Raw genomic sequence first — 15,813 nt, 5'->3', positions numbered from 1 at the left:
TGTTTATTTCTGCTGCTGTGAAACCCAAAAGTAATGCAGTAGGTTTTAATTTAAAATTGTTTAATTCTATTATTGATAAATATTTATTGTAATAAAAAGTAAAAGAGTAAATAATTTTTAAATCCTTTTAATTGTTTCCAGATTGTCTTTGTTTTTCCTTGATAGGTGCAAAAGGGGAGGGAGCTATGGGGAGAAAAATAATGTCCAGCTACTTGTCTCAGAGAATCATTGATTATTTTAAAGCAAAACATTAAAAAGTTTGTTTTGTTTTGTCTTGTTTTTGCTTTTAGAAAGATCAGTCTGCTTGCTTCTGGGTGTTCCATGATCCTGTGACTTGTTTCAGAAAGCAGAACACAAGGAGGTGGCAGTAATGACTATTGAGAGTATACTGCTCTTGACAACCCCAGGACTGAGAGCTGGGCAGTATATATTTACAGTCCTCATAAGAACTGGGTCATACTTAAATCAGTTTGTAAGGTAGTGGTTTCTTCCTCAAAAACATTTCTCTGTAGAAAGAGTATTAATATATGGTGTTAATTTTCCAGACTAATTCCACAAAAACCTATCAAACCACACTTCGTACACCTAAAGTATGGTATATAAACTATAACTCCCTTTATCTAACATTGCCTCTGAGGAGACTATTTCCCGTTTTTACATCAGAATTGATTTCTCAGCTTTGGCAGTGGACATTTATAAAAATTTTAAGTAACAAGTTTGAAGAAGGTGAGGAAGGAAGTGTTCCATGTTTTAACCCAGGCTAATTCTCCAGCTGGGTGCTCTGAATCCCCTGCCCTCCCAACTTCCTGGTTGTCCTAGCAGTTATCCCTCTAACACCTATCTACAAATCTCAAACACCTAGCAAGTACCTGACACGCAGCGCTTGGGGCTACCAAAACCTAAAAACACCCTATGCCCCCAAGTGTCTTTGCTCCTGTTTTTGGTCTCATCTTTTTTCCTCTGCTCACAAATTTCCTGAAAGGAAACTTTGTATCTCCTCCTTCCATTTTTCTTCTTGTTTTCATTCTGGCTTTTTCAAGACCTCAAACTTTTAATACAATGATTCTTTCTTAGTCCTATTCAACTTTGTAAGCTTTGACTGAGGGCAAGTTACTTATTTTTTTCTAAGGCTAAGTTTTCTGATCTCTAAAATGGGATTACTAGTACCACAATTATGCATTAAGCATTTTGAGGACCAAGTGAGAATATTACATATAGGGTGTTTAGCACAGTGAGTGATCTAAGGTAGGTGCTTGGTTTCTACCAATATTTAGTTCTCTGTTTTTTCCATTTGAGCTTTTTCCTAAGCCGACTAACACAGCTCCTGACTTCCCTGCCTCCTCCCTTTTCTACTCTCTCCATCATCTAGGCAATGATGGTGAGGCAGTTTTAAAAATAACTTGCTGGGCTGGCCCGGTGGCGCACTGGATAGTGCGCCGCTTGGGAAGCGCGGCGGCGCTCCCGCCGAGGGTTCGGATCCCACATACAGACCGGTTCCCGCTCACTGGCTGAGCGAGGTGCGGGAGCAGCACCGAGGGTTGCGATCCCGTTGCCGGTCCCGGTCCGGTACGGGGGCGACACTGAGGGTTGCGATCCGTTGCCGGACACGGAAAAAGACAAAAAAATAAATAAATAAATAAAAAATAAAAATAACTTGCCTTCTGAAAATCCAATTAGTAAAATTCACACAAATTGGGAGATAGAAATAAACCAAGAAATCATCTAAATGTTTGAATTTGCCAACATCCACAAACTTCAGTAAAGGGGATTTAATGTAAACTTATGGATATGGAATTAAATGTGACAGGTAAAATCTGATCAATGTTGCATTATTTTTCTGGAAAAAGACTATAAATTGAAGATAGATGGCCAGCCTTAGCCTAGCAAAGGATCCACATATGGCCAGAAGATCTTGAATTTATCACTCAAAACCTGCCCAGGGTTGGGGTTGTCCTACTCCAATTTTGACCTGTCAGCTCTTTGTGGCAAGTTATCCCCATTGTGGGCCCCTGTACTCATTATGGTCAATCCTACATATCAAGGAATTTTCTCCATTATAGTTTGATTCTTTTTGTTGATCAGCTCACAGAGATGTTGCTGGTCCCAAGGCATGAAAAAACACTGCCCTGTGTGGTGGTTGGTTTCTTACTAAAATTAATTCTCTGTATGTTTTTCTTTTGCGAGCTTATTAGTTTAAATCAGTTCTCAAAGTAGGTATTGCTTGCCAGTTGAGGACCAGACTCTGGATGCTGGTTAGTCACCAAGGTCCCTTCCCCAGATTCCTCTCATCTGTGTGACAGCCCTACTCTCGTCTGCCTCAGTCTCCTCAGGATCTCCTGTCACCTCTCTTTAACAAAAACAATGAAAATGTAAACTTTGTTTTATTAAATCAAAAGTGATTTGAGTTTATTGTAAACAGTTTTTGTTTTTAGAATAGAGAATGTGAAAGTCACCCATAAACCCAGCCCCCAGAGATGTTGACTACTTTGTGGTCTTCCCCCCGCTTTTTTCTCATTTATATACTGTCTGCATTCCAAATAAAAACGAGTCATTCTCTACACTCTGTGCTGCAGCTTTCCTTTCTCATTTAATATATCTTGAATGTCTTTCTAGGTCAGATTCATTCTTGCATTTCATCCCATGAATGCTTAATTAGTTCCCTTATTGATGGATTTCATGTCATATCCAGTTTTTTAATATAACGAGTGAGCATACAGATACATCTGTGCACATTTCTTTCATTCAACAAATATTTGTTGAGCACTTACTATGTATCAGATATTGTGCTAGATGCTTTGTGTTCTGTGTTGAATAAAACTGATGTATAGTTGTCCCTTGGCATCCGTGGGGAATTAGTTCTAGGATCCCCTGAAGATACCAAAATCCTTGGATGCTCAAGTCCCTTATGTAAAATGGTATAGTGTTTGCATATAACCTACACACATCTTCCTGTATGTTTTAAATCGTTTCTAGGTTACTTAAAATAATACAACGTGAATACTATGTAAATAGTTGTCATACTTTATTGTTTGGGGAATAATGACAAGAGAAAACGTCTGTATATGCTCAGTGCAGATGCAACCATCTCCCCCCCCCACCCCCCATTTTCGAGCTTTGATTGAATCCATGAATGTGGAACCTATGTATAGGGAGGGCTGACTAATTCCAACTCCAAGGAGCTATAACTAGACCCATTATCTCCCTAGGATAATTCTTTTAAGTAGAATTGCCTAGTCGATGCATATGCTAATTTGAACTTAATAGATATTGTCAAACTGTCCTAAAAGGTGCCTTTCAAGCAGTGAATGAGTGTGTCTGTTTTCCACACCTGTGAAAAAGGTTTATTACGTAATTGAGACTGTCTGTGAGAGAAAGAAAGACCTCCCAGCTGTTCAGAAACTAGCTGGAAAGAGCCGGGAAAGGAGACTAGCTTGGGGCTTTCGTTGTGGCTGTGGGGTGGGGCCGAGATGAGGGTACTCAGTGCACATGGTTGTAATCTGCTGGCACCAAAGAAGAGAACACCCAGGCTTTTTTCCTTTTTAAACAACTTGCCCAGATATGCAGAAGAAAGGGGATGAGGCATAAAAGCTGTCACCAGCCTAACAGCAAAATGGGGAGTGAGAATCCTTATTATAAAAGATGTCTGAAGAGATATCTGGGGACAGCTTTTCAGGCCAAGTATCTCGATCGTTCTTCATGGATTTTTATGATACTTTTGCTCTCTCACCTATCTGTTGTGTAACAGCTGATTCCTGCTGACTTATGGTATCTGACTCCCAGCCACAGGCATGCACACACTTACTTGTTTCTCTCCTTATGGGTGGTGGAAACGTGAACCAGAACCTGGAAGAATTTGTGGTCAGAGCTATACCTTTCCCCTCTGATTCCATGGCCCCTGGGATATTTTAATGCTTGAGGTTACAATCAAAGGAGAGAGGGATTTGGGAGAGGGCCCTGAATCCTAGAAGCAGCTAAACCCACTCCCTCCCCATCCAGCACCACCTAGCCAGGTATGGGACAAAGATCCAGGCAGCTGTTGGACTCTTCAGGCTATTCTATGGTTTTGCACTCCTAAATCTCTCTACCACTTGCAGACTTAGAAAAATGGATTTTAAAAACCTGTTCCATTTGCCTTTGGGAAGGTCTTAAATTACAGAGGGTTTGTCCTCATGGCCTCACAATTACCTGTGAGTTGAGTAGGCAGCCGATACCATTTAATAGTTGAGAAAATGGTCCTCAGGAAGTCGTGACTTGCCAAGGTGGCAGGCAGGGCAGGGCAGGGCTAGGACTAGCCCACATTTTCTCACTACTCATCTGGAGAAGTTTCCTTAGTCCCTCATGGGCTAATGAGACAAGACCCAGCAAGATGTTATCCAGTTTGGTTTTAAAGGGTTTTAATTCTCAACGAAAACACTATTTTTGTTGCCAATGAAACACAGAGATGCCCACGAAATAGTGCCTTTCTGGAGTCTGTGCTGCTTTGAGAATTTTAATAGTGCTTCTGCATTCCTTTTACTCCTTCCACTTCCCTCTCCACTGTTTTCCTCTGCTCCCCTTTTCCTCTTTCTATAAGTATGCGATTGCATGTGGTGATGGTGGGATTGTTTTAGGTTTCAGCCCTACAGAAAACAGCCACAGAAGTCCACAATCCCTTGCTGGATATAAACATGGCAGGGTGGTTTCACATTCTAGAGGAGATAGGGTAGACTGCACCAAGCAGTAGCTCAAAAACGAATGGCTGATGAGTGGGTGGATGCAATATAATTTAGTACATACTTTCTGAAGAGGCAGTAGGCTCAGGGCCCCCTATTATTCTGTACTCTCCCATGAGAAAAGGACAACGTCTGTATCAGCGCTAGCACAGAGCTTGGCATATAGTAGGTGCTCAATTATATTTGAAGAATATGATTTTGAAGAATATTCATTTGAAGAATGAATGAATCATGAATTAATCATCACAGTCAGTAAGTCATGACCCACAACTTGGTCCAGCTCTTTAGTCTTCCAGCATCGTGGCGAGATTCCACAGACTCCGCTAATACGACTCGGCCTTCGTGGGGGTCAGGATGGTATCCATGTGCTAACAGCAGGAGAGAGGAACGAAGCGCGACCGGGCACTACAAGGCTCAGCATAGCGATAGGCGGGGCCTGGACGCTGCGCGCGCAACTACCCCGGCTGCGGGTCAGGTGACGGCTTTTCCCTAGCAACGGCTTGTTCCTAGCAACTGGGCGGCAGTGGTGCTGGAGGCCGGGCGGAGCTACCTTTAGGCGGGAGGCTGCTTCCATGAATCCACCGGGGTCCCCAGGGGTCCTGGAGCAGAATGTGGACGAGCACTTGACCACCCCGATGCTCGGGCCCTCGGTACATTCTGATAACCCTCAGGAGCGGATCCAGGCCCGGCGCCTCCGCATCGCCGCGCGCCTGGAAGCCCGGAGGCGGTGAGCGGGGTCTGGGCGGGCACTTGTAGGGGCCGCTGCCCCGGCGGGGGAGCCCTGTGGTGAGGGATCGGGGTGCCCTGCGTGTGAGCGGAGCTTGTTTCTTGACGAGATAGAAAACATTTCTTCCAGAAGGTTCAAGCAGAGTGTGGGATATTAAAACATTCAACACACTGTTGTAAAGTCAACATTCAGCGCTTTATTGAGAGCCTACTGCTCGGACACTGTGGGCAATACACGGAGAATCTGGGCGACCCATGACCTGCCCTCGGGTCTTTCTATCGTTCTTCCCTCCCAGCCTTCCTTCCTCCCTCAAGTATTTGTTTAGTAGACTTCAGCTGTCGCTTCTGCTTGTCTCAGTGGCTTACCTGATTGTGTGACAGCAACCGTCATTCCTGAAGGGTCTGAGACCCTGCCCACCATACCGTTCTCAGGCCAGAGTTGCCACACACCTGTCTATGCACAGTCACAGTGGGTTAAGGGAGGACCAAGAGGCACCTGAACTCCTGAGTGCCCTCGTGTGTAACAGCACTTCTGCTTTCTTCTGTGGGGACCTGCCAGGATGGTGACTTCTTTTCTTGTCTGCTGGTCAGTGGACACAACAAAGTACCTGGGTGGCAGCCATAACCTGTAGTTCAGTGGGATCCTTGCTTGTGCCCTGGCAAGGGTACACCCCTTTGGAGACCAGTACTTCTGACCATATTGTGCCAGAGATGTGGAGACAGGAAGCACAAAGTCCCCCAATGGGTCATAGTTATGATGATAGGTAGGGCCACCCCAGCTTTTACATGTTGGTTTCCAGATCCATGTATTTTTTCCATGGGGACAGAGTCCTATCGAAGTCTCTGACTCGGTGTAATTGTTGCATTCTGGAGGATGGCACTGCATTCTCTAGAGCGTTGCCTCCATCAGGCCATTCCCACACCGTCAGGCTGGCTGATTCCGGATGGTGATATGACCAGTAGTCACAGGCCCACTTCTGCACCTCTTTGGCTGTCGGGCCTCCCTGAGCCAGAGGCCGACAAAACCGAGCGGGAAGAGACCCCGGTCCAGCCGGGGGTCCCTTGTGGGGCTGAGCGGGATGATGAGTGTCGCTGGCACGGCCCTTCCCCCCCAGGACCTTCCTCCCCGGGGGCCGAGAAAAAACACCACCGAGCCAGGAGAGTGGTCAAAGCCGGAACTCTGTTTATTGCTAGGGGACAGGAGCTTATATAGAGAGGACAGGGTGGGGGAGCCGTCACCCAATCAGGGGCGGCCACGCCGCGGAGGGACGGGAGAAAGTAGGGCGGGAAAAAAGTGCAGAGTCATAGAACCCCGGAAAAGGGAGTAGTTAGAAACGTGCGCTTTGGCCCACATGAAATGGCAGCGGCGAGCTTGCGGCTCGCACGCAACATGGCTGCCGCCCTGCCCCCGCCAAGAAACAGACATTAGATATGGGAAAATCCCTTATGGCGAAAATGCACCGTAATATGGCCCAACATTTGGCTATGAAGTGAGTCACCTGGTCAGATGGTACATTGTGTAGAATTCCATGCCTGAGGATCAGGAGTCCCTCAAGCCCTTGGACAGTGGTGCTGGCTGAGGTTCTGTGGGTCACTTTTCCTTCCACACAAAGTCCACGACCAGGCGCGCCACTTAAAGCTCTGCCCACTGGGAAGGCTTTTCACCACTATCTTTCAAGGCCATCCCTGAATGTGGTTGCTGTCCATTTAAGCCTGAACTCACAAACCAAGCTGAGCAATCCATAAACTAAACTTGGGCTATTTCTTCTTCCTTCACCTGCTCATAAGGGCTCCTCCTAAGCCCCAGGGAAGGGAGGGCATGGAGGGTGATGTGGGGGCAGCCTTCTCATGCAGCTGACTTGTGCCCTCTGGTCCTTCTCTGGCTTGATCTCAGATCTACCGTTTCCATCTTACAGTGGGTTGCCACTTGGCCTGCCCTACTTCGTGACTTGATGGATCTGATGTACTCAGCCCGTGATTTACAGTTCTGGATACTTGGTCACCTGGTATCCCTTGTTCAATTGTTTACTGTCTACCAGGGCTCAGGAGCTTGCCAGTAGCTTTTTTTTTTTTTTTTTAGATGACCGGTAAGGGGATCTCAACCTTTGGCTTGGTGTTGTCAGCACCACACTCAGCCTGTGAGCGAACTGGCCATCCCTATATGGGATCCAAACCTGTGGCCTTGATGTTATCAGCACCACACTCTTCCGAGTGAGCCACAGGCCGGCCCCAGGAGCTGTTTTTTAAAATGTGTATGATTCTCTGCTACAGATGGCATAGCCTTGGCTCCAGAATTCCAGGGCCTGCACTGTGATTCTTCCACTGGGGCTTGCCCCAAACTCTGCATGGTGTTTTTTCCACCACTGACACATCCAAATCATAGGATCTGCTGGATCATATGGCCCAAGTGGCCTGGATGCTTGCACTGTGGTCTGGGCTTGCTGCAGAGTCCTTTCCCGCTCCAGGCACCACTCAAAGCTGGTATCTTTTTGCATCAGTCTGAACAGTATTTCTAAGTGTGGGTTGTATTGCCTTTAGGAACCAAAGTGGCCTAACAGACATTCCTTCCCTGTGGGAGAAGATGCAAGATGCAGTAAATTGTATTTTTTAATTTGGTGGATGGCCTAGCATGCCACTGACCATTGGACCCCTGAAAACTCCGATGGTGTGGCAGGCCTTGGAATCTTCCTAGGGTTTATTGCCCACCTGCTGGAGCACGTATGTCTTACCAAGACTGGCAGTGTGTTGCCATCTCTTGCTCATCCTGCCTGATCACCATAATGCCACTGATGTAATGCAGGGGTTGGCAAACTTTTTCTGTAAAGGGCTAGATAGTAAATATTTTAGGCTTTTGGATCATGTGGTCTCTGTCCCAGCTACTCAACTCTGCCACTGTAGTCCAAAGGCAGCCATAGGCAATATGTAAATAAATGGATGTGGCTCTGTTCCAACAAGACTTTTTTTATGGACACTGAAATTTGAATTTCTCATAATATTCATGTGTCATGAAAGTGTTTTTTGATTTCTTTAAAAAATTAATATACTTTATTTTTTAGAGCAGTTTTTGGGTAACAGCAAAATTGAGCAGAAAGCAGAGTTCTCATATACGTCCTGCCCCCATACACGCACAGCCGCTATCAACATCCCACACCAGAGGGTACATTTGTTATAATCGGTGAGCCTATGTTGGCATATCATCACCCAGTCCATAGTTTACCTTAGGGTTTGCTCTTGGTGGTGTACATTCTATGGGTTAGGACAAAATTTATAGTGACATGTATCTACTGTTATTGTATCATACAGAATATTTTCACTGCCCTAAATATCCTCTGTGCTTTGCCTATTCATTCTAATTTTTTTTAGCCATTTAAAATAGTAAAAATTATTCTTTGCCTGGGAGCCATACAAAAACAGGTGGTGGCTAGATTTGGTCCACAGGCCATAGTTTGTCAACCCTGAGGTAATGGATCATTGTGATGTTCTATGGGATATCCAGATGTCCCTCATGTATTGAGAATATATTATGACAGAGATCAGGAGAATTATCTTAGCCCTGTGAGTTTGAGTATACATTATTGTCTGTTCCATGTAAACGTGAACTTCCTGATGCTTTTTCCTGATTGAAGTAGAAAAGAATACATTCGGCTCAATCAGTGGCCACATTCCCTTACCTGAGACCATACTAATGTGCTCTAGCAGACACTACACTTGCATGGCAGCTGTGATCAGGACTGCTACTTGGTTGAGCTTGAGGTAATTGACAATCATTTTCTAGAATCCATCCAGGTTCTGCAGGGGCCAGACCCGTGAATTAAGTGGAGATTTGATAGGAACCACCACTTCTCCACCCTTAAGGTCCTTAAGGTGACAGTAATCCCTACCCTCCCTGCTAGGCTTCGATAATTATTTTTATGTACTCTGGTGCAGTTTCAGAGGTGTCCATTTGGCTTTCCCACTATGATTAGTCTTACTCCAAGGCTAAGGACGTAATGTGGAGTTTCTCAAACTTCTAAGTATGTCAATTCCAATTCTACTTTTGGTAATCAAAGAAATGACCACTGGCTGAGTCTACGGACCCTCTAGTAGACCTTCTGTAAGCAGGACTTTGGCCCCTGTATACTCTCACTCTAATGGGGCGAGGGCATGATGGTGTTTTGAGTCTCTGAGTATCAATGGTAACCCGGATCCTGTTCTCTTTTTTTTTTTTTTGACTGGTAAGGGGATCGCAACCCTTGGCACGGTGGTGTCTGCACCACGCTCAGCCAGTGAGCACACCGGCCATCCCTATATAGGATCTGAACCTGCAGCCTTGCGTCGCACTCTCCTGAGTGAGCCATGGGGCCGGCCCAGGATCCTGTTCTAATAGTCCTAAAAATGTCTGGGTATTCTTCTTTCCTCACTGTACAGTCCCCTGAGTAGATAACCATAGGGCCCCCCTGGGGAAGGACTGGAGGAATCATTACAGTATATATTTACCATTGTATTCCAGGTCCTTTGTCCTGAGGACCCTGCCACCTCTTTAGTCAACAGGTTCAGGAATTGGACAAGGGAGCATGACTTTTTATTGCAGCAACCACACTCAGCCTATTTATCCATTGCTGCTTTCTTTGGTTGACAAATGTGAGCTGTGCTCCTGTTGGCTGCCCTTCTGTTTTGCCCCAAATAGTGCTATATTTTGTTAACCATCTTCAAAACTCTCTGTGAGTTAAGCTCTTGGCTGCCACTCTGTTCTGGCAGTTGTGCTGGGGATTCAGTGATAAACAAGACAAATACAGACTCTGTCCTTAGGAAGCTTATATTCTAATGAGGGAGACAGGAAAAAATAAAGTTCAACAATACAAGTAAACAGATAACTACAAATTTTTTTTTTTCACTGATGACTGTTGTTTAATCTCAGTCACTATGTAAGCATTTACATCTATGTACATTTGCATACCTTTGTTAAAGATGTCTTCAGTTCTCTATTATTTTCTGATTGTGTGTAAAGATATTTGTTGATATATGTCATGCCATAAGGTAGCAAATAGTTGATGGGATAGGCTGGTTTCTTTTGGGACATTGTCTTTACTCTTTGAGAATCATGGAGAACAAAGGGGTCCATTAGTGTTGTAGAAGTTAGAGCCACAGCCTTCTTGATTGCAGGTCAAGAACAATTGAAGACAAATGCTTATTAGAGGCTCTTCCTCTGAAATAAACAGGAAACTTTGATGATAACATTATTGAAGAACAGGAAATAGAACTTGGAAAGGACTGGGAAAGTATATCTTCTTTGCCCTTTAGGAAAGAGTCTGTCCTGACCAAGTGGTAGAACCTCTGGTTGCATGAGCAGGTCTATTTCTGTAGACTTCTTCTCAGTTGTTACTCACCAGGAAGCTAGATCTTCATTTGATTTCCAGAGTAGATTCCTCTAAGAAGAGAATGTATTGAACAGCCAACATGAATACCAGTCTGCTTGGAAGTCAGAGCCTCATAAATTACTCTGTTTGTTCTTTGAAACAAATCAGTCTCATGTGAGTTTGAGTTGCATAAGTTGGATTTTTTGTTGTTGTGCCTGATTAGCACTGGCAAAGCTGATCATTAAGTATTGTCTTAAGACACATATAACCAAGAAGACAAAACTGTGGAGTAAAAAAGAATGACTAAAATATTTTTCTAAGTATCCACCCATCTACCCTACCCCAATTATCAAAGTAACACGGACTTGTTGTGTAAATAATTATAGAAAGCCATTGAATAAACACTTGTAAGTCATTGTATAAACCATTGTAGACCATTGTAGACAGATTTTGATGTCTTTTCTTCTAGTCTTTTTTCTAAGCATAAGTTACATGGTTAAAATTACATAAATATAGCACACACTTATTGACTATCAGATATTAGGCACTGGTTAAGTACCTTATGTGCATTAATTTATTTTAATTCTCAAACATCATCATGAGGTGGGAAGCATTAATATCCCTTTCTGCAGGCAGGAATACTTAGGCACAGAGATTTTTGAATAATCTGCTCAATGTCACAGAGTAAGTAGTGGAGCTATGATTTAAACTGTGATGGTCTAACTTTACATTGCACATTCTTCACCATCATTATGCTATTTTATCTTATATAAGATCCGTACCCTGAATTTTTCAATTTGCATAAATTAACACACTCTTACATAATTGTAAGGCTTTGAAGACTTTCTTGACTATCAATCAGTCACTCATGATTACATAACCCTCAACTTGATTTTGCCCTGAGAAGACTCAAAGTTAAATTTTCTCAGCTAAGTAATGACATATTTTCCTCTTGTTGGTAGCAAAGCTGGGTTGTTTAAAAACCAAAAGTAGAATTGGATGTGCTGCAGGACCAAAATGCTCTGTTCTGTATCCTCTTAATATTCTTAAATTATAAAATATATTATGTTAAACATTTGAAATTTTACTTGAGAAATAACATCACAAACATTATTTAATATTACTGCCTGGGTTAAGGATTAGCTCAGACTTGTCCCAATGACAAGTGAAAGGGATGTAATTCAAGGATTATGATACTGTGACTTGTTCTCCTTCAAAGTTCTGGAAGCCCTAGCCAGAGCAATCAGGCAAGAGAAAGAACCAAAAGGCATCCAAATTGGAAAGAAAGAAGCAAACATGTCACTTTTTGAAGATGACATGATCTCACATTCATGAATTCATGAATTCAGCACAGTTGCAGGGAACAAAATCAACACACAAAAAAATCACCAGCATTTCTATACATTAACAACAAACTACTTGAAGAAGAAATCAAGAAAACAATCATGTTTATAACAGCTACAACAATAATAAAATACTTAGCAATAAATCCAACCAAAGAGGCAAAAGAACCTGTACACTGAAAACTATAGAAAATTGCTGGATAACTACAAATTTTGATAAGGGTCATAAAGGAAACAAGCAATGAGCCACAATGGAGAATAATAGATGTGGCGTCTTTGGAGAGGTGACATTTAAGGTGAAACTGAACAATGAGAAAGATCCGTCTATGCAAAGAGTTGGACTGAGCATTAGATTGTATTAAGACATTTGTTGGCTGTGGTGGTTAGGTTTTAAATACAGGCTATCTCTTTTAGAGATGCCTATTGAAGCTTTTATGGTGAAATAGTAGGATATCTTGGATATGTTTTAACACATTCTGGCTCCTCTCCACATTCCCCAAATTGGGAGGAAGGATAAGATGAGACAACTTGGCTATATACTGAGAACTGTTGAAGCTGGAGGACGAGGGGTTGCTACGTTATTCTCATTCTTTTTTTGTATGTGTAAACTTTTCCGAATTAAAAGTGAAAACGAAGAAGAGATGGAGAAAGATCATTCCGGGAATGGCACAGTATATGCAGAGGACTGGAGGTAGAAGGAAGCCTCCTGTTCTGTAGGTTGAGAGAAGCCCTGTCTTGCTAGAGTGCAGTGAGCAATGTAGAGAGTGACCAGAAATGTGGCTGGGAAGACGGACGGGGTCAGACCACGTGGAAGGTGTTCGGAATGAATTTCAAGTTCAATGAGAAAATATTGAGCGGCTTAGCCTGGGGAGTGACTTGATCTGACTTGCATCTTAACATCTCTCTGGTTACTCTTTGAGGAATGGTCTGGAGGAGTCAGAAGTAAACGTGAGGAGACCAGTTAGGAGACGGTTGCTTTGGTCCTGGCAAGAGAAGAGGTTGGTCGGGAATAATTAGTGGCAGTGGGTTTGGAGAGAAGCAGATGTACTCAAGACACAGTTTGGAGTTGGAATCAACTGGATTTACTGATTCACTCTTGGGGTAAAAGACAGGGAAGAAACAAGAGTGGCTTGAACAGCTGAGTAAGTGGCAGTGCCTTTTACTGAGATGGTAATGACGATGGTAGGGGTAGTGAGGCGGGAGTTGGAAATCAAGGGTTTGGTTTTGAACATATCAAGCAAAGTTGGATTTTGTAAGAAATTAAAGTTGAGATATCTATTAGGCAGTTGGATATGGGTTTTAAACTCAGAAGAGAATTCTGTATTGGAGATATCAGCGCAGAGTCAGCAGCATCACGATTATATTTAAAGTCATGGGAATGAATGAAATTATACTGGGAAAGGGGTAAAAAGAGAGAAGAGAGCTCATAACCAAGCCTTAAGAAAGCCCAGCATTTAGGAGTTGATCAAGGAGGAAATGCTGATGAAGGAAACTGGGACTGAATGGCCAGTTGAGGCTGGTGGGAAAACGAACAGGTGAGGTGCAATGGTGTCCCTAACAACTTAGCACCTGGAGCAGATGAGTTTTGAAGCATAGGCAATAGGGCTGGCCGGTTAGCTCACTTGGTTAAAGCATAGTATTGGTAACACCAAGGTCAAGGGTTCAGATCCCTGTACCAGCCAGCTGCCAAAAAGAAAAGAACAAAAAAACCCCAAACCCCAAAACACAGACAATAATAATAGCCTGAAAAGAAGTGCAGTTAACATTTTCTTTTATTGAACTTTGTTTATATAACCATGCCAGTAACATTTTTTTTTTTGTCTTTTTCCGTGTCCGGCAACGGATTGCAACCCTCAGTGTCGCCCCCGTACCGACCGGGACCAGCAACGGGATCGCAACCCTCGCTGTTGCCCCCGCGCCTCGCTCAGCCAGTGAGCGGGAACCGGTCTGCACGTGGGATCCGAACGCTCGGCGGGAGCGCCGCCGCGCTTCCCAGTAACATTTTTTGAAATGAAAATAAAATTTGTAGGACAGAACAAGAAAAAAGTAATGGATTAATGCTTTTTAATTACATTAATGTGTTTTTGGTGAAGGGAAAAAAAATCATATGAAGAAATGTTTCCAAGAGAATGAATTTGTAAAGTTTAAAGAATGAGTTGCATATAGAATGACAGAATTGAAGTAACTCAGGTTGTTTCTTCACCTTTACAATAATTGTGCTGTTGTTTATGTCAAATCTCATGGTGCTGGTGTTTATGTCAAATCTCATTGCAGAATATGTAGTAACTCATCGATTGGGGACATGCTCCGTGCCTAAGCTGGGACAGTTCTGACCATTTCATATGTGCTGTCAAAACAAATGCATGCAGCTGAGTCTCTGTGTGCCTGGAGCCAACTGTAAAACTGGGAGTTCCCTGAATTAACTTCTTTGTTAATTAGAGGATAAGAGATTAAAATGTGCTATATTGAAGCTTACATATATATTATTAAAAATAAATAGTAACTGCAATTGTTTAAACTTAGTTTAACAAAAGATTTTTCAGAAAGGAGTATTTTATCACTGACATTGTTTTGAATTGCTGGTACATGGTGATAATAAAAAGCCAAGTGGATTTTAGTCAGTTGTATACTTTAAAAATTATCTATAGCACTGTACCTCTTGATTGCTTATGATGCCTGATGCTCTAGCTGCCTGGGCCTTGTCATGTCATTGAGGTGTAGTATTAAGGAGAAAGCTGTTAACAGAATCAAATGCCATATAAAGATATAGAATAGGAAGAATATGGTAAAGCTCCTGAAACTCCCAATCTCTGATGTCTCAGTTGAAGTTTCGAATTCCTGGGAGATGTTACTTCTGGGTAAAGATAGCAGATGGAATATATACATCTACCTTGGATCTCTATCAAAACTCCATTAAAATGACATTTAAAGGGATTAAGTAAAAAAGACATAAATCCAAAGTCAAAGACAGGAGGACTCAACAGCAACAACATTTTGGAAGCTGGGAAGCCTAAGGATAGATGGCAAATGGTTTAGCAGATTCACGAATATGGAAAGATAAGCTGGTAGGGAAGAAAGCTGAGAACTCCCTTGATTTAATCTGCAGTACATCCCCCAAAGACTGGGAAATTGCTGGCATCAGGTTCATCTGGAAGTGGAGGTGAAGAAGGGAACTAAAATAAGGAAAATTGGTTGGAAAATTAATAGTTAGATGCCAGTAACCTTTCTCCCACTTTTCAAAGAAGACTGTAGATTTGAAGAAAGAAAAATGGAGGGTTGATTGTTTGGGGGATTCTGGACAGAGATGAGGCAAGGATACTGTGCTATAAACAAGGGGATTCAGGGAACTGTATGTACACTGGATGCTGAGAACTTACAGGCTTCCCCACCCCCCACTGTGCCTGGAATGCTGGTAGTTCGACCTTCAGGTGATTGGAGAAGTTCTGCAGAATCTCACCAGCCCCCCCAAAGGACTTAAAGACACTGACAGCTGGCTTTGCCCACAAAGCAGCCCAAGTAGATCATCCCATACTGGAGTTCCCAGTTGTTAAGAAATACCCTTGCCCGCAGCTCCCATCAGCCTTTCTTTTATGTTCAAGCTTTTAATTTGTCATACTATTAAAATTCATTTTTCTGCTTTATCCTGCTACTGTTTTTTTTTTTTTTTCCTTTTTTGTCTTTTTTACTGACCGGTAA

At 43.0% G+C, this 15,813-nt stretch overlaps 1 protein-coding gene across 1 annotated transcript in view; it reads left to right on the top strand.

Annotated features, from left to right (window-relative positions):
• Positions 1–5,251: 5,251 nt before the first annotated feature.
• The window catches only part of DRC1 (dynein regulatory complex subunit 1), a gene marked incomplete at its 3' end in the record, with an annotated part of 23,109 nt that continues 12,547 nt past the window's right edge, over positions 5,252–15,813 (top strand). The window contains exon 1 of the mRNA XM_008581398.1: positions 5,252–5,439. Coding sequence (XP_008579620.1) covers positions 5,285–5,439 — 155 coding nt within the window. The remainder of the gene's footprint in view (positions 5,440–15,813) is intronic.

Source organism: Galeopterus variegatus, unplaced genomic scaffold, assembly GCF_000696425.1.
Source record: "Galeopterus variegatus unplaced genomic scaffold, G_variegatus-3.0.2 Scaffold2345, whole genome shotgun sequence".
NCBI classification, from domain to species: Eukaryota; Metazoa; Chordata; class Mammalia; order Dermoptera; family Cynocephalidae; genus Galeopterus; species Galeopterus variegatus.
The sequence above is the reverse complement of the archived record's forward strand: the minus strand, read 5'-3'. Positions and strand labels throughout refer to the sequence as shown.